This window comes from Pogoniulus pusillus, chromosome 1 (genome assembly GCF_015220805.1).
Source record: "Pogoniulus pusillus isolate bPogPus1 chromosome 1, bPogPus1.pri, whole genome shotgun sequence".
Lineage (NCBI taxonomy): Eukaryota > Metazoa > Chordata > Aves > Piciformes > Lybiidae > Pogoniulus > Pogoniulus pusillus.
The window spans coordinates 26,804,776-26,832,732 of NC_087264.1; the positions used below are offsets into that span (position 1 = coordinate 26,804,776).

At 56.6% G+C, this 27,957-nt stretch overlaps 2 protein-coding genes across 3 annotated transcripts; one reads left to right on the forward strand and one right to left on the reverse strand.

Annotated features, from left to right (window-relative positions):
- Positions 1 to 792: 792 nt before the first annotated feature.
- Positions 793 to 2,734, forward strand: FREY1 (Frey regulator of sperm-oocyte fusion 1). The gene is made up of 3 exons (XM_064145615.1): positions 793 to 1,157; positions 1,357 to 1,430; positions 1,553 to 2,734. The coding sequence occupies exons 1-3, from the start codon at positions 1,090 to 1,092 to the stop codon at positions 1,687 to 1,689; spliced, it is 279 nt and encodes a 92-aa protein (XP_064001685.1). The 5' UTR covers positions 793 to 1,089; the 3' UTR covers positions 1,690 to 2,734.
- On the reverse strand, positions 2,726 to 27,836 carry MAPK8IP1 (mitogen-activated protein kinase 8 interacting protein 1). Of its 2 annotated transcripts, none has more exons than XM_064145601.1 (12): positions 27,734 to 27,836; positions 19,254 to 19,359; positions 12,623 to 12,856; positions 8,880 to 8,961; positions 7,784 to 8,659; positions 7,063 to 7,138; positions 6,457 to 6,629; positions 5,664 to 5,773; positions 5,407 to 5,526; positions 4,408 to 4,478; positions 3,968 to 4,066; positions 2,726 to 3,527 (listed from the first exon to the last, which is right to left on the reverse strand). In XM_064145601.1, the coding sequence occupies exons 1-12, from the start codon at positions 27,817 to 27,819 to the stop codon at positions 3,455 to 3,457; spliced, it is 2,106 nt and encodes a 701-aa protein (XP_064001671.1). In that variant the 5' UTR covers positions 27,820 to 27,836; the 3' UTR covers positions 2,726 to 3,454. The 2 variants fall into 2 exon arrangements, with proteins under 2 accessions (XP_064001671.1, XP_064001676.1); XM_064145606.1 differs by lacking the exon at positions 27,734 to 27,836 and adding an exon at positions 21,379 to 21,575.
- Positions 27,837 to 27,957: the final 121 nt, after the last annotated feature.

Sequence of the window (27,957 nt, forward strand, 5' to 3'; positions counted from 1 at the left end):
TCTCTCCCTCTTTGCCTGGGATCTTTGTATCTGGTGACCAGGCAGGTCTCTCCGTGTCAGAAGGTGCAGCTCCTGCAGTTGTCTGCACTGGCATATGCTGCCCTTCAGAAGCTTTTTGCTCTGGCCTGTCAGGTGGGGCCCCAGCATATTGCTCAGCTCCTGCCTCTAGCCTATGATTCCAGGTGCCTGGTTCACTGCCTGATTCCCTAGGGGTACAGAGCTGCACTTTTCAGGCTGCTCTCCTAGCACCTAATGCCCGTTAAAAAGGTTTGCAGAATGGCTGCCAGCCACAGCCTGTGGCCAAAGGCAGAAGCAAAAAAGGCTAATTCAGCAGACACTGGTGTGCCACGCTTCATAAAGGGACCAGGGCAGGCCTGCACAGCCATGGCCATCTCTTGGTGTCTGCTCTACTCAACTGGGTGACAGCTGAGGCATCAGTCTGCCCAGTGAGCTGATGTGGAGGCTTCCATGGCCAGAAGGAAGGAGCAGTGAGATGGTGCCACTGGATTGCCCAACAGGCAGCTGCCAGCTCTGCAGAGCTTGGAAGCTGGGAACTGCCAGGTTGCATTGGCCTCAGGTAAGTGACAGGAGCTCTGGAGCTGCAGGAGTCACAGCCTTCTTGCCTCAGCGCCTGAAGCAGGGGATATAGCCTCCACAATGTGCCATCACAGATGGGGACCAAAGTGCCTGGGGTCTGTTGCCACCTCATCTGGCAGCAGTGCCCTGTAATGAGGTGGCAGACTGCTCCGTTCATTGGGCTTTCAGCAGAGCAAAATGAAAGTCTCTGAAGTGGTGAGGAGATTGGCCCCTGGAGACGGAGATGAAGGAGTTTGCTTCTGGGGAGGGGTTGCGAGAGAGGCAAAGGGTGCTGGTGAAGGACAGAAACAGCCCTGGAGCTGTCTGGCTGGATGTGCACCCGTGCAGGAGAACTGCAAGAAGCTGGTGGCACCAGGGCAGGACCAGCAGCTCCTGTAGCAGGAGGAGGTAAGCAGAAGGGGCGTGCCTCTCCCCCAGCGGGCTGGTGTCCCGGGGCTACCGGTGGGATGACTCCTCTGTGACCTCACTGCGGACCCGGTGTCAGGGTGCACCATGCTGTGCAGGCTCTTGCTGCTCTCCCTGCTGCTAGGGGCTGTCCTTGCACGGCCCTTAAAACAGAGGTAATGCTTTGTCCCTTGTCCTCCTCCTCTGTGTCCCAGTCCCTGCAGAAGTATGGCAGGGCTCCTGGGCTGGCACTTGTGGAACCAAGCCCTCCTGAGCCGTCTGGGCTGGGCAAAGTGGTGCATGGGTGCTCTTGTGTCAGTGTGGGCAAGTGCCATAGGGTCTCAGCTCACTCCTGCCCGATTTTTTTCTCCACAGGGCCAGCTACTCAGTCCCTGAGGACTTCTCTGCTCCCCTCGAGCTTCCACAGAAACACTTTGGCCTGGTGGATGGTATGGCACTCTCTTTGCCCCTCTGAACACCCTTTCCATAAAGTTAGCTCTCCAAGCAGGTGGTTGTCCCCAGCCTTGGGAGCAGCCCAGGCCTGAGCCCAACATCTCTGCTCTACCCACAGATTATGGCATCAAACCCCAGCAGCCCCACTTCAGGACCCAAGGGGCCCGGGAGCGGTCAGCAGGGCTGCACAGAGCTGGCAAAAGCAAGCATGATGAGCTTGACTTGCTGGAGTACTACGATGAAGCCCACCTGTGAGCCACCATGTCCTTGTGCCCACCACAGCCCAGCCTCAGGGACACCCCTGCTGCTGCAGGACAGTGTAGGTGCTGGGGTGTAGGAAAAGGAGGGTGACGATAATGGTAAACCCTGCTTTGGGTGGGGACTGGAGCAGATTACCTCCAGCAGTTCCTTCTGATCATCATATGATGATGCCAGGGGAGGTTTAGGCTGGATATAAGGAAGTATCTCCTCACTGAAAGAGTTATCAAACGTTAGAATGGTCTACCCAGGGCAGTGGTGGAGTTGCTGTCCCTGGAAGTGCTTAAGCAGCCTGTGGGCTTGGCGCTTAGGGACATGGTGTAGTGTTGACCCTTCAGTGTGGAAGGTTGGACTGGATGGTTTTGAAGGTGCATTCCAACCAAATCTATTCTGTGATCTACTACTACCTGAAAGGAGATTGTAGGGAGGTGGGTGCTGGTCTCTCTCTCTTCTCTCAAGGCACAAGTGATAGAAGAAGAGGAAATGGCCTCAGATCGCACAAGGGGAGGCTTAGTTTGGACATCAGAAGCAAACAAAATCTTAACCGATCTGGTTCTTGAACACTGGAACAGGCTCATCAGGGAGGCAGTTGAATCTCTACTCCTGGATGTGTTTAGAAGACAGAGGGTGGTGCTAAGGGACATGTTTTAGCACCAAACTTGGTAGAGTGAGATAATGGTTGGAGTGGATGATCTTAAAGGTCCTCTCGAACCAAAATGATTCTGTGGTTCTATTCTATCTCTGACCTCTAGGGAAGCTTCAGCTCCTCCTCGAGTCCCAAGAAGGGAGCCAGGGCCCAAAACCACTATAGTGAGACACAAACATCACAGCAGCCCTGTTCCATGAACCATCATATTTAATAGTTGTTGCCATCACAGCAGAACCAGCTGAAGCACAGAGACTGCTGGCTGCAGGGACCAGGAGAGCTCTCCAGGCTCCCTGGTGCTTCACACAGCCCCCTGCAGGCTTTAGCCCTTCCCTGCCCTGCTGCCGGCAGGCACTCAGCTCTGCACGGGTGAGCCCTGAGCTGGCCCAGCCCTGCCACTGGAGGGGAAGGAACAGAGGAAGGGTCCCCTCTCAGGGGGTAGTTACTGCAGGGAGGTAGAGGGGGTATTTTTCTCTCTGACCAGGGCACAGATAGAAGAGGACAGGGATGGAGACAGAAGCAGGGGTGATCTGTCTTATCCCATCCTGGCTCTGGCACAGGAGAGAGTGGGGGCTCCCTGTGTCATCCCTGCCCAGCAGCTTTGTCTCCAGGGCCTGGCCAGGAGTGGATGCCCGTCCAGGGCAAGCTCATCTCCCAACAGGTGCTTCTTGTTTGCTGTAGCTGCTGTGTCTTCATACTGTGAGTCCGACTCTGCCACTGCATTAAAAGTCACCCCAGAGGGACGCGACAGGAAGCTGGGCCACAGTCTCAAGGAAGAGATGTTGTCACCCAAGCCTGCAGCAGGAAAGGGCCCAAGCACGCTGCAGCCCACTTCTCCACCACTCACAGGCAGGGCACCCAGCAGGTGCTTCTCCAATAGAATAAACTAAGAGTATTTTGTACAATAAACACAATTTGTCCAGCCCTCCCCCCTCCCGTCCCCCCAGCCCCAGCCCGAGGAAGGGGAGTCACAAAAAGAGGTGGTGCTCCGTGCCCTGGGGAGCCCTGCCCCAGGGCCACTCCTTCTCCAGGCTCAAAGCAGCTCCTGTCCATGCACGACACGGGGAAGGGGCGAGACTGCAGCCCTGGCTGTGCAGGAGGTGCCTGTGCCAGCCCCTACTCCAGGTAGATGTCCTCTGTAGGGCACGTGTACTCCACATACTCCTTGTAGAATTGCTGGAAAGCCCTCCTGCAATACAGCACCAGGCAAAGCTGAGCAGCATCCTCCCTCTGAGGCAGCTGTAGCACCCTGCTTCCCTTCTCACCCTCCCTCCCTACCCTGCAGACAGGTTTGCACCCCCAGCTCCTGGACCCTCCTGCGCTAGCACCCAGAACTGCTGTCAGAGCCACAGGGTGTCCGTCTTGCTCTCAGCCCCTGCTCAGTGCCTGACTTTCAGCCATCTGCCTCCAAAGCCCTGTACCGGGATTTGTTCCAGTGCTGTCAGGAATATGCTGCCTGGAGTCCTGTCAGCCCTGGCACTTGATCCAAGCCTCTCATTTGAGGGAAGAGGTGCCAGCCTGGGGCCAAGGCCAAGCACCACACATATGGGGAGATGGCAGGGCTCAAACTGACAGCCTTGTTCCTCTAGCCCTTCAAGAGCAAATCTTCCCTGCCCAGGCAGGACTCACCCTACAGACTCTGCCAGCGGCTTTGTGGACTCCTCTGAGACGAAGACATGACAGGCAAACCTGTGGTCAGCAGGGTGCTTGGTAATGAACCCAAAATACCTGAGGACAGAGAATGGGTGTGATTGCACCAGCAGACAAAGCATCCCTGAATTGTACCCACCCCTGAGCCCTGGAGTTTGGGACCTACACACACACCCCCAAACCATAGTGGTCCAACACCCAGAGCTGGCATTTACTTCCCATCAAAAGGCTGCTTTTGCATGAAGCTGCAGCACTGGGTCCACAGGAGACAGGGAGCCTGCAGGACCAGGGCACTGGGAAGACCTCCCCCTCCTCTTCCCAGCTCCAGTGATGCTGTTCCCTAAGGAGCAGGAATGCAGCAAAGCCTCTGTGCTGAGCTGCTGGTGTTGAGGGCTGTCCCACACCTCCTTCCTACTCACTTGTTGTTCTTTGGATGGTACCCACAAAATGAAATGTTCTTCAGCTGGAAAAAATGGCTACACTTGTTGACCTAGGGAGAGAGAGAGGAACTGTCAAGGCTTTCCTCCCAGCACCTGCAGGGCAGCTAGTCTCTGGTCCTTGGGCATAAGCACTTTGAGCAATGAAATGAACTGGAGCCTCATCCTGGTTTGCTACCAGCAGCAGTTTTGGGATGGCCCCAAGCACCTGCACACAAGGTGCTCTTTCAGGAAGCTCTGCTGACTCTCACCTTGACTGTCTCTACCTCCATCAGCTGCTGCGGAGTTTCCTTGGAGGCCTTGGGTTAGAGTCAGTGCTGCTGTTGACACAGCACACAGAGCCCTTCTGCCTCACTAAAAAAGGCTCTTGGAAACACCAGCAGGCAAGCGAGTGGGTAACCCTGAACCAAGTCAGTCTTGAAGCCTGGCTGTTCAATCGTCACAGCCAGAAATGAGAACTGATTTATAGGAGTCTGAAGAGCAACTAAGCTGATGGCAACATTTGTAGAAACTCCATCCCAGTTATGTCACAGCACTCAGAGCCATGAGCTACAAATACCCACCCCAGCTGCAGGAGGTTTCCCAACAGCTTGCTTAAAGCCCTTACTTGCCTCTGCCCATGCCAAGGGCTAATCAGCAGCCTTCCAGAGCCAGCTAAAGAGATTATGGGACAGATCTGGAGGACACCTCTCAAAATAGTAGCAGAAAGGTTTAGGAGCAGTTGATAGATTACTAGCATGGCTCAGCTCACAGCATCCCAGTGCAGGGACATGCCTGGCAGCTGCAAGGGCATCAGCTGGTGTTACAGTCCAAAGCTGGGAGCCTGTGGGGTACAAGGGACCTCAAGGTCCTACATCCCCACTGATGGTGATTCTCACAGCCTCAAGACACAGGGTGGAGACCCATCCTTTTAATCTGCAAACAACCTGTAGCACGGAGCACACGAGCTGGGGAAGGGACAAGTGGGGAGTGGGACACTACCTTGCTGTGCTCTTTGGAGTCATCAGCTTTCACAGCAATCTTGACGCCACGCACGCTGATCTCCAGGACACAACTGGAGGGTGGGTTAAAGTGCACAGTGAGGCGGCGTGTGGTGGCAATCTGGGGAGGAGAACAGAAACAAAGCTGTGGTGCTCATGGCAGAGCTCAACCCCTTCCCTTGCCTTCCCCACTGAGGCTCTGCCCTGCTGCCAGGAGGAGCAGGTGCTCCAGCTTCCAGGGATGGGGCAGGACAGTACCTTCTGCATGGCCGCACACAGCACATCATTGCCCTTGTGATAGGGAACCTGCACCGAGCCGAGGAACTTCACTCGGAATTGGTCCACCCAGTCGCTGCTCTTGGCGAGAGCTGGAAGAGACAAAGCACATGGCAGGGATCATCCCCAGTGACCAGGAACATGGGCTGAGATTCACATTCCATCTCCACATTCCCACCCCTGCACATTTCCCTGTCCAGGGAAGGCTTCCTGCAGCACTAGATACCAGCTCCCAGAATCACAAAACATTAGGGGATGGAAGGAACCTCAAAAAATCATCTAGTCCCACCCCACTGCCAGAGCAGGACCACCTAGAGTAGGTCACACAGGAATGCGTCCAGGTGGGTTTTCAGTGTCTCCAGAGACGCAGACTCCACAACCTCTCTGGGCAGCCTGGTCCAGTGTTTTCACCTTCACAGTGAAAAAGTTTTCCCTTTTGTCCACGTGGAACCTCCTATGCTCCAGCTTGCACCCATTGCCCCTTGTCCTATCACTGGATATCACTGAGAAGAGCCTGGCTCTGTCCTCCTGACACTCTCCCTTCACATCTTCATAAACATTCCCGTCGTCACTCCTCAGCCTCCTTTTCTCCAGCTAAAGAGACCAAATTCCCTAAGCCTTTCCTCATAAGGCAGATGATCCACTCACACCAGAAGCTGCCTATCACTCCACTGTTGCATGCCCAGCTTGGTCCTCCCTCCACCCCCTTGCTCAGTGGGGACGAGGTGGACACAGGATAGGAGACATCAACAGGCTGCACACAAGAGCTTGGTACCTGTTAAATGGTCGGGGTCCTTGGTGACTTCGATAGCATAGTAGGCAGGAAAGATGCCCCTGTCACCTGTCCGCATGTTGTAGGCCTCGTACCAATAATCTTCTGCCTGCACCTCCACCAGCAAAGGATCATCCACCTCCAGCTCCAGCTCATCCGCATGGCGAGGCACAAACCTAGGCAAGGGAGGCACTAGCACCTGGCCAGCCAGCAGGGATGGTGGCCTCACTGCACACTGCTGGGGCTGGGGACAAGGTAGAACCTGCTGCTGGCCTAGACAGGCAGTACCATGGCAGGTATAAGTAGCTACAGGAACCTGAGATGCTGAATAAAGCATCTGAGTAGGTTTAGGCTCAAAGAGAATGAGTACCCTGACAGGTGTCCCTAAGGCAAGTGTATCCCTATGGCATCAGCTGTGCTGCTTCCTAGAGGTCCCAGATGCCCTCAGAGGTCTTGCCCCTGCAGCAGCTTTGGCAGAATATGAGCAGTGGTTTTGTTTCCAGGGCTTCCCAAAAGCTGGAAGCACTGAGGCTTATGTTGGCCGCACTGTAGTGCAAGGGCAGCACCAGCTTTCCCCTCTGAGAGGGCTGGGGACAGCTGCAGACTCACCTAAAGACGGCGCGGTGGGTCTGCTCCTGCTCCTCCCCATTGATCATGCAGGAGAACAATCCAAAGGACTCAGCACCTGGGGATGAAGACAGAAGGGAACATCTCAGCGTGGGGGAGTTGGCATCACAACCAAGAGATGCGATGCACATGAAGCCAAGCAGGCTGCTTATGGTCCTAGGGGATGACTTGGCTGAGACAAAGCCACATGGTTCCACTCAAGAGAAAGGCACAGCAAGACCCACCATGCTGAGGCCCAGTGGTCCCTGTGAGGACTGTCATATGCCCCTGTGCCACGCTGTACAGCTGTGACAGTCAGTATCACCAGCCCTGCCACTGTAAGCCCTGCCTGCTGGGGCATTCCACCAGCCTCAGTGCTCCTCTGGGATCAGGGAGGAAGGGCACACTCCAGGAGGGATGCTGCTTCCCTTGCAAAACCACCCAGCCTTCCCAACACTATCACACCTTGAGGCAGCCAAAAAAACATCTTGAAACACTTCTGGCCACCCCCTCCTTCAGGTTGCTGGCCTTTACCAAGTCTCACACACACACCTCCCCAACCACCAGAGACAAAAACACAGGCTGCAGCAAGCAGAACTGGGGCTGGTGCCTGCTGGCAGCTCTCCACCTGACTGAGGGACCCTGAGTTTGCCCTCAGCCGTCCACCAGGGCCAGGCAGGGCTGTCCAGGCAGGCAGCCCAGCCCATGTCCCCCCAGCACTCACTGGAGGAGCGTGCTCGGCCACTCATGAAGACGTTGAGGAACTTCTTGGAGAAGTGGATGTCTGCCTCGGGGGTGGAGTCCTCGGAGAGGCAGACCGAGTCATGCTTCAGCGCATCCTCCTCGTACTCCTCACCGATGGCTGACTCATAGGGTGAGGAGACGCAGTTGTCGTAGACGGTGGCCGAGTCACTCTCATCGCTGTAGCCCGAGTAGCACTGCTTGAGGCTGACCAGCTCCAGCTGCATGTTCTCGTCCACCACTAGCGTGTACTTGACCGAGTCGTAGGAGAGGGCGCTGGTGTCTGAGCTCACTGAAGCTCTCTGAAGGTTATGCCCCGGCCGTGGGCCACCACTAGGGCCACCGCAGGAGGCCCTGGGCAGGTTTGTCTTGTCAGGGGAGGACATGTAGTCCAGCACCTCGTCCTCCTCGCTGATGGAGGGGTTGGTTTTCCCTGCCAGGACCGAATAGCCGGAGGCATCTATGTCAGAGCTGATGGACATGCGGTTCTCACTGGACTGGGACAGGAATGGCTTGTCAGTCTCCAGGGGGTCTGAGTTCTTCTGCACGGGTGTCAGGTAGATCTCCTCTGTGGCCTCCAGCCTCACGTCTGTCTGGTAGCGGATACGGTCCCGGTGAGCCTCTGGGCCCCTTGCTGTCACCACCACTATGCTGGCACCATGTGGTGGGGGGCGGTTGGTGGCCTGGTGCTTCTCGGGTGGCCGGGATGAGGTGACACAGGCAGGTGCCATCTGTGTGGCTGCTGTGCGCCGGCACGGGCTCTCCGTGGACGTGCCCCGGTCTTTGGTGGAGGTTGTGCTGTTTTGGTGATTGACCTCATCACTCAGGCAAACGTGGTCGTGGGGAGGGGTCTGTTCACCTGGAGGGGAAAGAAAGCAAAACTGACGAGTCTGCAGAGGAGGGGAAGGTGGCTGGGGATGCCACCAGACTCAAGCTGGGCATGCCTTGAATCCATTTAGATGTTTTCCTCAACCTCCCGTCCCAGCACTGCTTGCCCCAGGACCTAGGCAGGGAATTAATTGCTGAGAGCCATGAAAGGGTGCAAGGAGCTGCCCCTGGCCAGCAGCCTGAGAACTCACCCGTTTTCAGAGGGGACGATGACCGGGACACCCGCTCCTGCCAACTGTGCTTTTTCCCCAGGGAGTTGTTATTCAGAGTGTCCTGAGAGAACAACAAAGACGCCTTGTGGCTCCAGCAGTAAACAGCGCGTGGCACAGCGGCAGCACCCATCCCTCCCTGGAGCCACAGCACCCTGCTCAGTTCTCCCCTCGCCTGGGCACACAGTGCTCAAGCAGACCTACCCACCAGCCCCACATCTTGCTGCTGCTCCAAGAGCTGGCACAGTGGCCAAAGCAGCATGGGCAAGGAGCCAGCCAGGAGACAGACAGCCTGACCTGGATGTAGTCATCCACTCTTAGAAGACTTGAATACATGAGCCCACAGCTGGATGGTCCCAAGCCAAAAATTCCAGAGTGGAGCCTGCTTTGGCTGGGCAGGCATGATTTGCTCCCACCCCTCTGTCTCAGCCCACCTTCAAATGACCCAAGGCCTTTCAATGAAGTCCAGAGGGCCAGGGGATGTGCTGCTAGGAGGCAGCTGCTGAACAGGGTAACACTTGCTCCTGGAGTCATCCATTTTGAGTCCATATAGGGGTGCAGACACTTGTATGTGTGGGTACACACCTACATGTGCACACACATGGACATAATCCACTATCCACTAGCAGACACCAATTCTGATCAGCTGGAGAAGAGAGGTACAACAGCACAGCCCATGTTTGGGCAAGTTTCTGAGGGGGCTATGCCCTAGCTGCCTTGTCCTGGATGGCCAGCCACGCACATACACGTGTGTGTGTGTGTGTGTGTGTGTGTGTGTGCACTCAGCCTTGCTGTGAGACCCAGGAACCAAAGGCCACCAGGCCCCTTCTAATGAGGATCCTCCTGCAGACAATTCCCACCTGCCTGCCTCACCAGGACACAACACCCCACCTGCTGCAGCCCCAACCCTGGTCCCTGTCCTGCCCTCCACCTCTATGTTCTCCATGGCCACCCACCACCAGCCTTTACCTGCAGGGCACTGGGAGTTTCTCCTCCAGCTGCAGCAGTGACATTTTCCACACCGCTAGTTTTCACTCAAGTACTAAGCCCTGCTGGGACTCCCTGGATTTTCTCATGGCCTTATCGCCAGCCTGCAGCTATTACCAGCAGCTCAGGAGCTGCCCTGTCCTTGCTTTGCTTCTCCACCAATCCCAAGCAAGCCTTTGCTCTATAAGTCCACAGAGTTGCTGGCTGCAGAATCACAGCTCTCGGACCCCTGTCTCCACACTGGGAAGGCAAAGACCTCCACCACAGGGCTTTGGCAATCTCCCAGCATGGCCCCTGAGAGCTCCTCCTGCACCAAGGCAAATAACAGCACATCCCTGCTTGCCTTTCCCAGGGACACAAGGGGCTGGGACTCGGGCCAGGCAAGCTGCCGCAGTGACAGCCTCTGCGTGCAACGTGCTACGGGGCCAGCACATGAGTCAGCCCGGGACAGGAGGCAGCAATGCAGCAGGCAAAGCCACCCATCCAGCAAGGCCAGGGCACTTTAGGGTCTGCAATGCCCAGCCAAGGTGGAGAGGCATTCACAAGACCTTACAGTATGAACTTAGCCAGTTCCAGCAGCTGTTTCTTCCTCTCTCGGGAAGTTAAGGATGTTCCTCTCACTGTCTCCAGGCCTCCTGCCTGGGATGATGAATATGGAGACATCAGCAGCAACCAAGATCAGTCATCCAGCACTTGGCCCCATGGGAAGAAGCCGAAGTGGAGAGTGGGATAGTGCCCTGCCCCTGAACCTTCTGCCCAGAACAAGGAGTCTGCAGGAGCAGGAATGCAGCTGAGCGTTCAAGACAGCACACACGGACATAGTCCCTCTTCTAACCTCCTACAGGAGGCAGGAGCTGGGCAAGCCAGGAGGGTCCTGAAGGATCTCCCAGGCTGATTACCAAGGGATGTCCTGCACCCTGTCCTCTTCTTGGGCATCACACATGTGCGAAGTAAGCGTGCCTTTGGCCACAGGTAGACACCCAGATCAGGTATGCCAAGCACCTCCCAGCCAGCCTACCTCCAGCACTTCTTCCACTCACTAGGGGCCACCAACAGTGCTGCCCTACCAGCTAGCCATGCCCCGGCCCTGGCACACATCCTCACTGGCTCTGGGCTCTCGCTGACAGCTGTAGAGAAGCTCCTATCTCCCACTCTCCATGTCACCGGTTTGGGATGTAACTGTGGGCCATACCCTTGTGAAGTGACCATCATCTCATTCTCCACAGCCCACAGTCTATGCACACATCTCTCCCCCCAGACCACTCTCCACAGGCCTGCTGCCACCTCTAAACATTGATTAGGACTGCCTGCCCAAGATGGGGACCATGCCGCATTCTGTCTCCCTATCTGGATGTGGCTGCCATGTGCCACTTGCTCCTCTGGGTGCCTGCACAGGGTGGGACAATGCTGTCACTGTCCCCTTGTCTATTGTATTTGCTGGGGCTCCCCCCACCTCCCCAGCCCTGCTGCCTTTGTCCCTGGTGCCAGCTGCCCCGCGGGTGCCCATCCTGGCATGGTGCCTTCCTCCTCCTTCCAGCCTGTGGCCTCAGGCAGAGAGCTGGCATCAGCTGCTGGCGCTGGACGGGTGACACCCAGCTCCGACTACTCCCCATCTGTCACACACAGGGACACCTGCCTCTCGCTTCATGCTCCTCAGCTGAACGTCACCACGACGAAAATCCTCCTACTTGGCAGAAGGCATGGCTGAACGCAGGAGGGTGGCAAAAATAGCCCTGCACATCGTGCATCTCGCATGGGTGTGTGAAGTTTGCAGGGGAGAAGAGGCAGAGAGACTCTGGCCACCACTCAGAGGGTCAGCGTGGGGGACACCAGAACAGCACCTGCCCCAGGGCTGACAGTAACCCCACAGCTGCACGGGGCAGGCAGTCCTGGGGAAAACCATCCAAAGCCTTGAACAAATTCTTGAGCACAAGCAAGACAACAGAACCCACTCGGCCTCCCAGCCACCAGGTTGGGCGTTGCCATTCTGTCTCTCAAATTTTCCACGGGGCGCTGACATTAAAGCTTCTTTTGCTGGGTGCTGCGGCTCTGGAGCAGAGGCCACCAAGTTCCCACTGCCGGGCACATGGCACTTTGTGTCACTACAGCTGCTGACCAGTGGTGCCAGCCCTGGGCTCACCAACACCATGGCATGATGTCCTGTCCCACAGAGGCTCGAACGTGCATTTGGTGTGCCATGCCTCCTTTGCCTTCTATTCCCACGGACTCCTTTCCCTGCTCCCACCCTGCCCTTACATTTCAGCTCTCTGCCAGGCCCCATAGGCACAGCTCGGTCTGGCTACACTAATGGCCCTCTCTGGTTTGTTCTTTCCCTAGCTCAGCATCGGGGATGGAAGACGCAGCCCTGCCCCCAAGCCAACTCAGCCACCCTGGCCCAGCAGGGGGCACGGCTTGCGGGGGCTCGACAGTGCAAGGGGGTGGCTTAGTAGGGATTGATCACATCCTTGCATCCCTTCCCCCTGTCCCCCGGGCCCGCAGAACGCTCCTGCAGCTCCGCGCACTGTTCCCGGCCAAGGCATGCGGGGAGCAACAGGCGCAGAGCTCTGGCGAGGCAGGCGGTCCCCCCCCCCGGTCATCGCGGGGCCTCCTCGACATCCGCCCACGCTCGCTCCCTCCATCCATCCCTCCGAGACAAAGCCTCCGGGCGGAGGGCGCATCCGTCCCCGGCACCCCATGCCCCGCTCGCCTCCATCCCCCCCCCCCAGCCCCGACCTTACCTGGCTGCGAGGCACCTGCGGGAAGAGGTTGAGAGTTGTGGGTCGCTTCGGCCTGTAGACATCGGTGGTCACGGCCGGGGGCTCTTTCTGCAGAGGCTCCGGAGCCGACTGCTCCTCGGCTGGCGTATCCCCCGCTGCGTCGATGAGGTCGAGCTGGAGCATCTCGGCCTGCAGCCGGCTGGTCTCGCCGCCGCCCGCCGCCCGGGCCCCGCCGCCCTGCCGGCTCACATGGCCCTGCGGGATTAGCGGCAGCGATCAGGCCACCGGGAGGGACGAGGGGAGGGAGAGAGGAGGCAGGGCGGGCCAAGCAGCCACCGCGCCTCCCGCCGGGGCCGGGGAAAGGAGGGAAACGGCGCCGGTGCACCCGGCGGCCTCTGCCTTTTAAAGGGGCAGGGATGTTATTCCCAAGGCCGGGAAGCTCCGCACTCCCCTCCCCGCCTCCAGCCTTGCGCTGCGACCCCCCCTATCACCCCACCGTCGGCAAGTGCCGGCAGGTACGTGCGACCACCGCCGCCACCACCAGGTGCACAAACAAGCACGCCCGGGCTTCCACTGGCCATAAGAAGGGCATTCTTTATACAGTGAGAACAACCACCCAGCAGAACAACCTGGGACCTGCTGGAGCTCCCATCGCTGGAGGTTTGCAAGATGTGACCGGACAGGGTGCTAGATAATCTCATCTAGGATTCTTTTTGCGCAAAAGCTTAGACCAGGTCCCTTCCAACCTCGGCTGCCCTGTGACAGACTCGATTATGTCTGTGGTTGGACTCAGTGATCTTAAAGGTCTTTCCAACCTAAACAATTCTGTGATTCTTCCTCCCCAGGCAGACTGTGTCCTTTCTTGGTTCCTCTCCAGGAAGCCGGGTCTCATACCTGCACTTATTTTGGTTAGAGGTTTGGTCTAACCCCTGCCTGGAGAAGGTCACTTGGAGCCTCGCCTACCACACTTGAATACCCACACGGTTGGGGAAGCCACTGCTGCACTGAGTACTGGCACCAGTACTGCACTACTACCTCTCTTCCTCTCCAGAGGCTGCAATTCTCGCCGTACACTCTGAGAGAGGACAGGGTCCTTCCTCCCTGTCACGCCCATTAGGCAGCTGGGACAGCAGTTACAGCCTTCTTAGCCTCCTCGTCTTGAGCAAGCCTCTTCTCCTACACCCTACACAGATCGGTACCTGAAGCCATACAGGAGAGATGGCCGACAAGCAGGAGCTCTCCAGTCACCTACTGGCTGTGGCAGTTCTCGGGCCAGGGGCGGTCCCGCTCTGCCTCCCTTGCACCCTTCAGCCCGGGAGCAGAGTGGCCAGCGTGGCCCTGAAGGGCTGTGAGGAGCAGATGCCCCATTGCACCACCTGGCTGGAAGCCAGTGCTGTGCCACCGCACTCCTCGTGGCTGTGCTGCTGGGCGAAGAGGCACCTATGTCCCCACACGGCTGCAGGTGTTTAGAGGCCAGCCCTTTCCAAAGTGCCTTCCTCACAGCAACTGCAGCTTGCACAGGCACGGTGGCTGCAGCCAGCTGCAAAGGCTGCGCCTGGCATTAGCTGGTTGAACTCCCCCTGTTATCAGCTGTTTGTGGTGTCTGGGAAACGCGTCAGCAGGCAGAGGTGGAGCAGGGCGGGTTTTTGCAGCTGATGATCTCCGTGTCCCCAGCTGCACAGAGGATGCTCCTTGAGCTGTGGGAGAAGAAACAGCCCTAGCACCTCTGGCAGCCCTTCCAAGAGCTGTTGCTGTTATCAGCTCCCAAACTGTGGGACTGAAGCCAGCACAGGCAGGGCTCTTCCCATGACAGGCTCAGTAAGAACACTCTTATAGGGACCTTTTTACCCCAGTGTCAGTGTCCTTGCTGCAGTCCTGGGTACCTGGAGGAGCACTGCCACCAAAACTTGTTCTCTTGAGGCTTTCGACATTTAACCCCTTTGTTTCTAATGCTTGCTGTTGTACAATTTCTGTGTTTCTGTGGCACCAGTTGCCTGTGGAGTATAACATGGACTTTAGGAAGGAAAACAAGACACAGGAGAACTGGGGGGAAGCCAAATAGATTATATGTAGCTCAGGTAGCTGTATTCGAGTTAGCTTGTGGTGTTCAACCTAATCTGCTAGTGATGCTGCCTCAGTAGTCCTGCAGCTGTGGCAATTGCTTGGAAAGCTCACAAAGGAGAAGAACCAGAAGGATGCAGAATAGCAAAACAGAGAAAAGAACACCCTAGGAGGGATGTACTGTTCCAGGTTCAATAGGCAGGAGGAAACTACATCCGCTGCAGGTATTTATTAATGGCCTGTATCACAGCAATGTGATTTTGAAACCACACAGCAATTGATCACCTTACCACCTGAGTGGGACCTGCAGTGATCTGCAAAGCGAGGGCAGAGACTAGATGCTGGGATGCCTTTCTAACTGGAAGGACACTGCCCCACTAGAACAGGCTGTCCTGGGAGCCCTCTGGGAATAAGCTCATGTCATCTAAGGCCAGTTTGAGATTATGCTCATGCCTCAGCACAGATGTGCCAGTGAGGTGACTTCCAAAGGCATGCCAGCCTGTGGGAAATATTAGGGCATGTTGATGAGCAGTACCAGTGAGACAGATGCACATCTGGACCCCAGTGCAGTTGCAGAGAAGCTCATACCTCTGTTACAGAGCTGTTCCTGGAACAGCTATGGTGCTGGCATGCTCCTGCTGATGTAGCCCTAACCCACACAGTACTGTCCTAACGGCAAAGCATCCTGGTGTCCAGCAACTGGTCTCTGACAGTTCCAGTGCTGTGGCCCATGGGCCCCAGAGGGGCCAGAGCAGCAAGGTGCTGGGACCACCTGTGGGAGCACTGGTCTAGCCAGGAGAGTGGCCTCCATGGAGGCTGCTGCTGACACCCAGGGAGGAATGGGTACTGCTTGAGTGACCCTGGGCCCTACCCTCTATGGTCAAGCAGATAAAAGGCTTTTCCTTGCTCTTTGTCCTTCAGCCTTCCCTGGGGAAAGCATTTTATGAGTATGGGGAAGTGAGGGAATTTTTTGAATGGATGGCTGTGTCCCTTCTCCTTAGCACCCAGCTGTGATTACTTTGCTCCCAGCTTCAAAGTGCCAGGAGAAGCCTCTCTGCCCCCAGCCTTGCACAGCTGCAGCTTCACAGGACAGACTTGTTAAAGAACACTGGGAGGAAGCAGCCACTTTGCTGCTTCATCCTTTGCTCCCAGCCTGTGCAGCCAGCTCCTCATCAGTCCTTGGACCAGCAGGTTGGCTGGATCCTGGCAGCTGCTTCCTACTTTGTAGTGGGTCCTGCTGGACTTCTGGGGCAGCTGCCGCCAGTGGCGCACTGGATCAATGATGCTGAACCGTAAGAAGCAGCCCAGCATTTCCAATAGTCTTATGCTGCAGAAACAAAGTGGTTTGCTTGGGTTTTTTTCTCCAGCTATCTGTATCTTCATAGCTGGTTTAGGCCTTTTCATACAGACCACAAATGCTCAGCACAGCCCAGTATCAGCTCTTTTCCCTCGGGCACTGGTTCTTGTGCCCTCAGGTATTTCCAAGAAGGGTATTTCTTGTCCTTCTGCATTAACCATTTTCTGCAGCTCCTGGAATACATATGAGGCACCAAGCCTGCATTAGCTGCAGCCTGGCTGTTTGCTGCAATCCATCTTGCTGAAACCAGGGACTGTCACCAAAGCCACCAAACCGAGGCTAAACCCAAAGCAAAGGCCTGTTTTTATTCTTGCAAACATCCCCCTCAGTGCACATAATTGCTGTCACTCGTGAGGCAGGAGTGGCATCCCTTGCTCTGGTGGCCCATAATCCTCCCCAGCTGGCCTCTTGCACTGTTGTTCAGAAGCCCTAAAGGCAGTTCTGCTCCTCTGCTGAGCCCGATTCTCAGCACACCCTTCACTTTGCTCTCAGTTTTTATTTGCCCAGGATTTCTCATTGAAATATTTTCTTTTCAGCCATGCTTGGGATTATTTCTCATTCTTAGCACATGGCCTCCTATCCATGAGGTGCTGTCCTCATCAGCAGATAGTTCCCTCTTGAGCAAGCACCAGTCTACGCCTCCTTGCAGCTTTTGTGTGTCTAAGCCACTATTTCTGGAGAGCTGCTAAAATAGCCCACGATGAAGTCATCTTTGTTTTTCCAGGACCAAAAAAAGCCCCAAGCCCCACCTCCATTTGGGTGTTGACCTCTGTGCTGGCCACCCATTCCTGCCATGGGGTTTTGCCACTGAGCAGCTCTACCTCGTCAAGGTCAGCAGATGTCCCCATCCAGCAGCTGCCTTCCCAATCCCTCAGCAGGGTTTTTCTCCTTGCTCCTTCCTGGCAGTTTCTTGCTCACTTCTGGGTTGCTGTGGCTGCCCACCTCTTGGGAAACTCACTGTGAGGTTGAGAAATTGGAGCAGCTGGATGCCCCCAGCAACACAGCTCACCATGCACTCCACAGCCTGTGTTTCTCTCTTCCCCGTTGCTCTCTACTCCAGTGTGATCCAGCGAGCCAGCAGCTTACTTTCACCCCACATCCTTTACTCCATCCCTGGGCTTTCATCAGCTGTCTAGTGCTGTGGGGGCAACTGGGACCAGCCCCGCATCCCACGTACTATGGGTGCTCTGCAATGCCAGCACTGGGAGCTTGCCACAAGCAGGGTATCAGTGTGGCCCTGGCCTCACATGGGGCTGACTTGCCAAGCCAGCCACCCCCAGGTGATGCAGTTAGCTGGCTGATACCAGCCGCGGGTCAGGACTGACTTACTGCCCCCTACATCGCAGACAGACCCGGCCAAGCCACTCCCTCTGGGCCTGACTGCTTGCATCAGGAACATACTGCAACCTCCTCGCCTGGAGCTCACTCTGGATGGCAATTGGGTTGGAAAGCTCCCTGGCTCTCGCCTTTGACGTTCAGGATTGAAAAGCCCCTCTCATCACCACTGCTGTCACTACTCTCAGTGCTGCTCCTCGGGCAATCCTCTGCGCCCCATGTAAGCCATTCAGACATATTTTTAGCAGGCATCTTTTCTGAGTGTGGTAGGCTTCTTCCTTTGCTGCATTTGTGAATAGCTCATTGCTTTCCCAGGGGCAGCTTTGCATCCCCCTTCCACCCCAGCGGATGCTGAGTGCACCCAGGCACTGGTGCAAAGTGACTCTGAAACGTCTCTTGGGGACGGTGTGGGGCTCGCTGCTGGAGCCTGAGCAAACCCTCTGTTGAGGGTCAGGTCTCTGCAGCATAGCAGAAAGGTACAGAAACCTCTCAGTAAACCATTTTAAATGGATGAAGCAGTCTATTTTTCATCAGCCTCCAGGAAGGGCTGCAGTAACTAAGCACCCCATCCAGCCCCCTACCCTCCCTGCCAAACCTCAGCCAAGGGCTGGCCATCCATAAAGGAAAAGCAAAAATCTGTCCAAGAGCCTGGTAGTGCCAGCAGCAGCAGCAGCATGGGACAACTGATGAGAAGCATCCAACAACATAACCACAGTCCCTGCCTGCCTCACCTACTTCAGGCAGGAGGACCTCCCCAATGCCCTGCCCTTGCTGCAGCTGTGCCCTCATGGACACGCAGCACCAAGTGCCTTTGGTTCTGCTTCCAGCATTATCAATGCCTCCTTCCTTCGGTGTATCTCTCTCCCTGTCTTTCTCCTGCCATAGCATCCCAGAGCAGAAGGCTGCTGCCAGAACAGAGATGGGGAGCAGCAACTCCATCTCTGGGAGAAGCCAGATTTGTGCTGGACAGGTCCTGAATTAGACCACAGAGCACAACAGGACGCCTTCACCTTCCAGGGATGAGGTCTGCTTGTGCCCTCCTGCCTGCAACGAGGGATTCCAACCACCACAAATTCACTTGCTAGTTTTAAATCTGCGACAAATTCCTCTGCCTTTCCCCTCCTGGATGGGTCTTTATCAGCCTTACAGAGGAAATATTTCTCCTGAGGGACAAAATGATTCTCAAAGCATTTTGTTGCTCTTCCAGCATTTGCATCCCTTTAGCATGAAACACACTAGCAAAGTGCAACACCATCCTCCCCTCATATTTCCATTGTAATTCTCCATTTATCTCCACATTTCTGCTCCTGTGGCCTTCTCAGGCAGTTCAAGTAGTGGTGTGAACCCCATTGGGGTCTCCACAGTATGCCCCAGAGTGTTTGAGGTGTATGGGAGACTCATCTGAGGCATCTGCACAGGGTCTGCAGCTCCCCAGGCTTTTATTTCACCTGCTGTCTGTCAGGGTCAGAGCCACCTCATCCATCCCTGGCTCACGAGCCTCCAGCTCCCCTGCCTCCTAATCTCCTGAGGACAGCTCTTGCTATAGGCAGCTAATAAGCCTGAAGGAAGTCCTCAGGTCATCAGAGAAGTGATCTTACTATGCTGGCCTGGCTGCACCCCCAGGTCCAGAGATGCATGTGGGGGCAGGAGGCACAGCCTGTGCTGGAACTGTCATGTCAAGTCACACAGCTCCCTGAGGATACTCATCAGGTGCCTGAGGCTTGCTGGCTATCCTAATTCAGTGCTGGAAATGCCTCTAGTCACACCCAAACCCTTAGGCTCATCCCTGAAGAGCAAAGTCTTGGCACTTTGAGGAAGCACCTCTGGTCTGGAGACCTGGTTGTCCTGCATGGGAGCTGATGGCCCCAGAAGCACTGTCCCCATCCCCATTGTACTTACCCGGGTGGCCAGGCTCTCCTTGCAGTGCAGGCTGATTCCACACTCATCGGTGATCTCGGAGAGGTCTTCATCCTCAAACTCTTCAAGGCTGATGTCGTGGGTGAGCCTGGAGGGAGTGGAGATGACACAATCACCCACTGTGGACCAAGGGACCTAGGGCAGCACGCTGCCTGCAGTCAGGGAGCAGCAGCATCTGCCCAAGGAGAGGCTTTGCTACTCTTTGCTGGGAAGAAAGACTGGGAAGACAGGCTCTTTGGAAGAGGACAGGCCTGTCTTCACTGAATGTCTGGGTTTGGCATGGCCTGGAGCTCTGGAGAGCCAGGCAGAATGTGCCCCAAACCTTACCCTGCCTGACTGAAGCCAGCAGGGATGTGCAGGCTGGGAAAGCATGGGACAGCCAGCACACCCTTTCCTGTCCTAGGAGGTTCAGCTCCCACCATCCCAGGGAGGCTCTGGGGTTGTTACAACTGGACACAGAGACACAGGGAGGGGAAGGGCTGGGGCTCCTGGCACAGGTTGAGGATGGGCCTGCTGGAACAGGTGACCACATCAAGAACCCACAGACTTTGCAAGTACCATGCCAGCCACAAGCTGCATGAGCAGCCTCCAAACTGCACCTGGGAGGGATGTCTCAGCTGAAGTGTCTGCAAAAAGAGAGAGGGCAGCAATTTCCCTCTGCACCAAAATTACTTCCCGAGATGACTGAGGGCATCCCCACTGCCATCAGTGCTGCTGAGCCCACCTGCATGACCTTGGCCTCCCTGCCAGCTCTCAGTCCCACAGGTTCAATGCAGCCCTTCCAAAAGTTTGCAGAGATATCCTTTCAGTGGCTGGGAAGATGGTGAGGAGTGGACTCCTCGAGTGCTTGCTGGTGTCCCCAGAGGGACGGTGAGCTGCTCCTGGCTATCAAGAACATTCCTCAGTGATGGTGATGCTACTGCTCTGCTCCTCTCACTTACTCGTTACCTCAGGGGTAAATAAAAGAGCCCTGCTCAAAACTCCTCTGCCAACCATCTCAGCCCTCCGAGTCTTCTCTGGAGAGGACCACAAGCACTGCTTTGTGTGCTACCATTTCTATTTGCTCACAGCTCTTCAAGTTCAGAGATGCTCAGGTGAAAGAACCGTAGTCTGTCACTTCTCTTGGCTTAGTCCTCACCAGCAAGGATGGAAAGAGAAGGGTACTTTATGACCTGCAGAGCCTACACTCTCACTTTAAGCATCACTCTCACACCCTGGGGCTCCTCTCTCACAGTGGCACCAAGCCAGTGCCATGGATTGGCACCTCCCTCTGCTCCCCTGGAGCAGAGCAGGAACAGGAGGAGCTGTGGGAAGCAGTATCTACACTGTTTCTGAGGACCCCAGCAGTAGTGAGCTCCTGGGTTGGAGGTGTCCTGGAATGACTGTGGCCATGGGGATAGCCCCTGCAAGAGGTGTTGAGGTGGGGGTCAGGGCCACAGCCTTCAGGACAGGGTGGGGTGTCCTGCTCCCACCAGGACGGGGTCAGATATCTTGCTTTCCCTCTCCTCCCCTATCTCCTGCTGCTGCTGCCTGCAGCAAGGAGGGACCATGGAGCAGGAGGCTGATGTCGAGCCTTCAAAGCACAAATCGATTTCTTCTCGGGTTACGCAGGTCGCCAGGGTAGGACATCATCAACCACTAACGCTCAGGGCTTCTAGCTGCCGTGGCGTGGAAGCACAGCAGGTGCTGTGGGGTCCCAGCGACAGGCACAAGGTTGCCAAGGGACTGGCAAGGGCTCTGCAGGCACAGTTGGGGTGGGTAGCAGCTTCCCCAGGTCGAGGATGGGGACACCCAGCCTGGCTTGTGCTCTCGGGGATGGGGAGATGCTGTGCAGGAGCCCAGCCCCAGCCCTGCCCACAGCTGCTGGTGCATGGCAGAATGCAGAGATGCCTTTTCCTCTCCGGAGCCCAGCTGCCATGCAGCTCCCTGGGCTGCCTGGAAAACTTTGGGCTCGACTGGGTGCCAAGTTTGCTCCTGTCCTGTGGCCAGCTCTTGCAAAGAAGAGTGATGGTCCCAGGGGTGAAGGAGCTGCCCCTCATCCCCTCCCCCCCCCCCCCAGCACTAGCAGGAGAGGCTCCCCCTCCCCAAGGCCCGGACGCTCCCCTACCATTTCTCCCACTGATCTTCCAGCCAGCTCTCCTCCTCCGTGCTTGACTCCATTTTCAAGGGCAGCTGCATTGAGGATGACCCCCCTTTCCCTGGGGGACACGCTCTCAACCCAGAAAAGTGCCCAGGGCAAGGAGAAGTGATGGAGATGACAGCGGAGCCCTGGGCACCCTCTGCCCCTCTGCCTGCCCCGTCGCAGTCTGTGGCTGCCGGCGCTGCTCTGTCTCCTCACTGCGCAACCTGGGGAAGCTCATTAAAAATAGATGGAATCAGCTGTCCTGGAGGGGAGGAAAAAAAATCACCTCCCCGTCTGAGCCAGTGCCAAGTCCCTGCTCTCTGCTGGGGATGCTGACTGCCTCCGCCTGCCAGCCAGCCAGCCCGGCTCCTGGTCCTGCTCCAGCGCCTGCTCCCCGGCACCCGCAGCGGGCACAGGGCGTTTGCTGACCCTGGCCGCCTCCTCTTCCCGCTGCCCTTCAGCATCGCTTGTCTGAGCCAGAGCTGAGAGGCTCTCTTTGCCCCACCACAGCGGCGGGGTCCCTTTCTGCGGGAGACCAGAGCATCCAGCCAGATTCTGGCCAGGCCACCAGCAGGGGCCGGAATGCTTCCAGCACAGCGGGATCAGCACCACGGCATTCCCGGGCAGAGGGAAGCGAGAGGAGTGCCTTTGCCAAGAGGTAAGCCCAGTGGTACAGAGCGCTGTGGCAAGCCAATGGTACAGTGCCAGGAGCACTGCCCCTTCCCTGTGTGCTCCCACCTAGCCCCCGGCCCCACTCCTACCTCAGGCAGGGCCATCCCTGAACTTCCCTAACATCTAACCCCTGTTAAGGGCCACAGAAGTACCCGGTGAGTGGCTCTGCCAGCTCACTGCTGCTGAAGGAAAGAAGGACCTTTCCCAGGAGGGGCTGTCAGGTGTTGCTGACAAACTGTTGGCACAGTGGCTTCAAACAGTCCTCCATCACCCACCATGCCTCTCAGACCTACCTGCCACCTGCCACCCACTCTGAGCCTTTGTGGAGCTGATCACTCTTTGACCCATCAAGATGGAGCCAAAGCAGCTCTGGGAATAAGGCACCCAACGCAGTTTACAGATGGGGACAATGTATTCCCCTCCTGACCACCACCTGCACGTACAGCACTCTGGCATCCGGTGGGGTCACACCCCACTGCTGTCCATCACAGCACTGCCCTCCTGCCCCATGCTGGCACCCACTCTCCACGAGCTCTCCTTGGTCCTGCAGCCCAGCAGCTGCGAGTGCTGTGTGCATCCCCCACCGGTTGAGACACAGCTTCACCCTGGCGAAGCTTCACCCACTCTGCTGGGTGATGTTTGCAGGAGCCCAGCTCACCAACGTGGCCTGCAGCATTCTGCTGACCTAACCTGTTGCTAGCTCTGGCGAGAGCTCTGTGCCATAGCACCAGCAAATGTCACTCCTGACACCGTCTTCACTGCCTCTCAGGTCCCTGATAACAGTATCCAGGGCTCCATCTTCCCTATCAGCTCTGCCTGGAGGCGCCTCCTCTGCTCAGAACCTCCTCGCTTAATGCGATGAATAGAGAAATCTCTATCTCCGTATTACTCCTGCTCTTGTCTCCTCTCGCATGGGTGCTCCAGGACTTCCTAGGAGGTACAAGGAAGGCTGTTATCCCCCCACCCCCGCCCCTCTGTGCTGCAAACACAGTCTCCAAGAGACTAAAAATACCAGCAAAATGAAACGCCTCTGACTCCACTCGGCTACATCATTGCTAGTAGAAGTCTGAATAGGACCTACATGGGTATTTTGGCCAACTTCTCTCAACAGCAGCAGAGGTATGGCTGCCACCTGTGTGCTACTGAAGGTGGGCACCACAGTCTCTCAGATACGTGGGAGGTTGCCCCTGGTTGTGAGGTTGAGGGAACCCTACATCTGCAGAGGCTACAGGAGTTCTCTTGAGAGCTGTGCTGAGAGGCACCCGGAGGTTGGCAGCCCTGCTGATAAACTCAGGACGCCTGGGAACCATGAGCTAGGGACCGTGAGTTGGGTGCATGTGAGGGAGGCAGCTCTTAGCTGCCCACGGCAGGAGCAGCTTGATCATAATCCTAACAACAGCACTCTGGTCCAGCCTAGCTGCTGTGCCTCCCTCTATACCATCCCTTGCCAAGGGGAAAAGAGGACTTAAGGTATCCTAAGGGGATTGTGGGATTTCCCACATGGGAATTGGCCAGGATAACATTACACAATGAAGCTGGAGATTCATAGAATCATAGAATCAACCAGGTTGGAAGAGACCTCCAAGGTCATCCAGTCCAACCTATCACCCAGCCCTATCCAGTCAACTAGACCATGGCACCAAGTGCCTCATCCAGTCTTTTCTTGAACACCTCCAGGGACGGTGCCTCCGCCACCTCCCTGGGCAGCCCATTCCAATGCCAATCACTCTCTCTGTGAAGAACTTCCTCCTAACATCCAGCCTATACTTCACCCAGCACAACTTGAGACTGTGTCCCCTTGTTCTGTTGCTGCTTGCCTGAGAGAAGAGACCAACCCCCACCTGGCTACAGCCTCCCTTCAGGGAGTTGTAGACAGCAATGAGGTCACTCCTGAGCCTCCTCTTCTCTAGATTAAACAGCCCCAGCTCCCTCAGCCTCTCCTCATAGGGTTTGTGCTCCAGGCCCCTCACCAGCTTTGTTGCCCTTCTCTGGACATGTTCCAGCACCTCAACATCTCTCTTGAATTGAGGGGCCCAGAACTGGACACAGTACTCAAGGTGTGGCCTGAGCAGTGCTGAGCACAGGGGAAGAATAACCTCCCTTGTCCTACTGGCCACACTGCACCTGATGCAGGCCAGGATGCCATTGGCTCTCTTGGCCACCTGGGCACACTGCTGGCTCATCTTCAGCCTATCAGTACCCCCAGGTCCCTTTCCTCTTGGCTGCTTTCCAGCCACTCTGTCCCCAGCCTGTAGCAATGCTTGGGGTTGTTGTGGCCAAAGTGCAGAACCCTGCACTTGGCCTTGTTAAATGTCATCCCGTTGGCCTCTGCCCACCCATCCAGCCTGTCCAGGTCCCTCTGCAGGGCTCTCCTACCTTCCAACAGATCAACACCTGCTCCTAGCTTGGTGTCATCTGCAAACTTACTGATGCTGGACTCAATCCCTTCGTCCAGATCATCAATAAAGACATTCCAATAAACCCAGCTGCCTGCTATGCTCTGCTCTCAGGCAGCACTGTGGAAGTCCTCTAACCAATATCAGTGAGGGAAACAGTACATTTGGCTGGCCCTGGGTGGTTTTCTTCCATTGCAAGAGCCACAGACAGTCTCTTATTTGGGCCAAGGAGGTGCCTATCTCTCTCCACCAAAAGAAGGCAGCTCTTTTCTCTTCCCTCACCAGAAGACAGGTAGCCCCACTCCAACACCCAGCTTGTTGCCTCCAGACAGGATCTTCCAACAGCTCCAGATGAACACAGCAGTTACATAAAACAATCCACAGAGCAAGAACTGATTTTTGCCTCAGCCTGAAGGTGCTTCTTTAAACTTCCTGAGGAGATGGATGGGTCTCCTTCACCCAGAGACCTTCTGCCCTCTCCCAAGGCTCCATTAGGGACATGGGAATGGGCTGCAATTTCCCTTAGGGCTCCTTGACAAGCAGAGTAGTTCTTCATCTCTTTGGACTCCTGCATGTAACTCCCTAAGGTTTTCCTTCCCTAGGAGCTTTCCTGCCTCAGCAGATAGGTGGATGCTCTTTGCTTTCATTAGGGAAACCAAGAGAAGATAGAGAAGATAAGTCTCTGAGCCCCACCTCCAGGTCACAGCTACCCTCCTGGGGACAGCAGGCCAGGCTACACAGTGAGAGATATGGGGCTCTGCACCCAGCTGCACTCTAGTTGTTCCAGCCTTCCCTGTCCCTCTTATGCTGGACAGATAGACGCCCCAGCCCCAAAGAGGTCCCAGAGAGCCTCTCACAGGAAGGCTTGGCCCAAAGCATTGCCAAAGCTTCTTGGCAGGGTGAGGAGCTGCAATACAGTGTCCTAGAGAAAGATGCTAAGGAGCCCAGTGGAGTGCAGCCCCATCCCCTGGAGCTCTGGGAGGCTTAAGGACAGCAAGGAGGCTGGAGGAGAGGAATTTTTTTATTCCCATCTCCTCAAATGCTGCTGTTCTTCTCTTGGTCAGCAGCCACCTCTGGAGGTCCTCCTGGCTAAAGAGAGCTCGCTTCACCATCCTTCTCCTGCCATCTTTTCTCAGGCAACACCAAACCATCATCAGCAATGAGATCCTGCCAGATCACCATGGCTGGCCTCTTCAGAGACCCAGGCTCTGTCCCATTGGCTTGCTGCCCAGGATAAAGTCCTCTGTCAGTTCAGGCCAGCTGACCATCTGATGCTTGAGCTAATCACCTAGAGGAGCAGGCGAGCATACCAGAGGACAAAAATCTGAAGCACTTCATCCCGTGGGCAGTGAGCTGGGGCAGAGGGCAGGACTCTCCCAGGACCTCACTGCCAGCTGCAGGCTGAGCCCTCACCCTGGTCTTGCTCACCATTGCCACCTCCAACTTAGCCATGGGGGATGGCCCCTTGCTGAGCCCCCGTGGCAGGGGCACAGCCGTGGGGATAGGCACAAGCCAGGCTGTGCCACATAACCCAGCTGACAGGCATTTCACAAGCAGGGCTACCTCCTTGCACACCGCTCCATGCCACAACATTGCACCTGGTCTGCCAGACCCTGTGCCAGGCTCAGGGACATCACCAGCATCTCCTTCCATTTCAAGGCTCACACCTCGGGCTCAGTGCCTGGGAAGATCTCCCACCCCTGCTTTGACTTTCCATCTTTCTGCCTGGCTGCACTGTCTCCCCACCCCCAGAGATGGGTTCATCCCCGGGGGCAGGTTGCCAGTTCACTGAGCTCTGTTTGCAAAGGTCTAAGGCACAGCAAGGAGCAGCACCTGATTCTCCCTCCCGGAACACTGCTGTTTGATGGGCAGCAGAGTGTGCCCAGAGGACAACCACTGCACCCAAGGCAGTGCCAGGTGGTGAGCTGGACCCTCTCCAGGGCCTGAAAATGTTTGGCAGCTCAGCCTCAGCTTGTTGGCCGTGGTGGGCATATACAGAGGCAGCATTTAAGTCTCTCGATTTGCAGGGTTTGCCCAGCCATGTTGCAGCAGCTCCCAGCAGCTCTGGCAGGCAGTGCTGCAATAGGAGGTGGCTGCTAAAGCCCTGGAGCCAGCTGGCAAAGAGGCTCCAGGAGCAGAGGAGCCTCTTGAGGGTATTTTGCCTGACCACCACCATAGTTCAATTACATTCGAGTTTATTTCCTTGCAGGGACACGCTGACCCCCAAAACTTCAAGACTTGGCAGAGGTAGGCATGAGCTTCACCACCTAGACCCAGGTGTGCACTGTACCCAGCCACTCCTTTCTCTCTCCAACATCTGAACACACAAAGCAGCTAGTAGCCATGCCCGCACCTCAGCCAGCTCCCCCGCAGCACCCCTGGGTGCCAGAGGCAGGCAGGCAGCGATGGCTGACGATGGCACGCTTGCCAGAAGCAGCCAGCCTTCCCCAAATGGCAGATGAATGAAATCAGTCACCAGACCCACGGACATCAGCAGAGCTCTCTTGCCGGAGCATCCCTGTCTCAGAGCCGCCCTCGGGAGGCGCTGGAAGCTCCAGATCCTCCAGGCATCCCCGGCCTGGCCCTGCCCGTGCCAGCAGAAGTCCCTGTAAGCAGCCTGGTTGGGTGTCGGGGGTGAGGCAGCCCCCTGCGTCCCGAATGGGTGAGAGCGCTGGGTACTGCCGGAAGGATCAATCCTGGCACCCTCCCATCGGCTCTCCTGGGGTTCCTGTTTCGCAGGACTGGGAAGGGAGCAGGAGCACCCAGGATTTCTAGGAAAGGGCTCGGAAAAGGCTCTCCTGGGAGTGGGGGAAGAGATGAAGCTGCTTCTGAGGGGTGAGGAAGAGGTGTTTGAAGAGGAGGTAAGACATGTAAGGAGGCAAGGGATGGAGGTTGGAGGGGACATGAGGCCAAACAGGGGGCTGGTGAAAGCTGCACTGCTCTATGGGGTGAGGGCAAATATGGTGTAGGGGGGAAGCAACATATGGGGTGGGTGGGCTGAGCAGCGATGAAAGGGGGGAGGGGGATGGAGTGATGGATACGGCGGGGTTCATCAGTGCCCAGGGTGAGCAGAAGGGGTGGGATGGGGTGGGTTAGGGAGCCGAAGAGATGCTGGGGGAGGAAGAGGCAGAAGCGCTGGAGGGGCCGGGGCCTGGCGGGGAGGGGGGTCTGCAGCAGACGAGGAGCGCTGCCCGGGGCGGAGGGGGTGGGGAGGGGAATGGGGAGCAGGGGCAGCACCGCGGGGGTCTCAGGGGGAAGGTGGCAGCCAGTACCTGAAATTGGGGGGAGAAGCGAGGTGCAGCCCCAGGAAGGGGGAGGAGGCGGGCGGGGATGCGGCTCCTTTCTCTCGCTCCGCCATTCTGTGGCTCTCTCCATGCAGGCGGAGGGCGGGCGGGAGGGAGGGAGGCAGGGAAGGAGGGATGAAGGGAGGGGGATGCTGGCGGGGAGGGACATACCTGCCACTGGAACGGGGAGGGAAGCGGGGGGCGCGGCTCCT

Bases quoted from the DNA above. Each gene is read 5' to 3' on its own strand.
- FREY1 (XM_064145615.1), top strand. From the start codon at position 1,090: ATGCTGTGCAGGCTCTTGCTGCTCTCCCTGCTGCTAGGGGCTGTCCTT. The intron at 1,158-1,356 runs GTAATGCTTTGT...TTTTCTCCACAG, and splicing joins GCACGGCCCTTAAAACAGAG to GGCCAGCTACTCAGTCCCTG. The intron at 1,431-1,552 runs GTATGGCACTCT...CTCTACCCACAG, and splicing joins ACACTTTGGCCTGGTGGATG to ATTATGGCATCAAACCCCAG.
- MAPK8IP1 (XM_064145601.1), bottom strand. From the start codon at position 27,819: ATGGCGGAGCGAGAGAAAGGAGCCGCATCCCCGCCCGCCTCCTCCCCC. The intron at 6,630-7,062 runs GTGAGTCTGCAG...TCCCTTGCCTAG, and splicing joins ACCCACCGCGCCGTCTTTAG to GTTTGTGCCTCGCCATGCGG. The intron at 5,527-5,663 runs GTACTGTCCTGC...TCTCCTCCCCAG, and splicing joins TGTGTGCGGCCATGCAGAAG to ATTGCCACCACACGCCGCCT.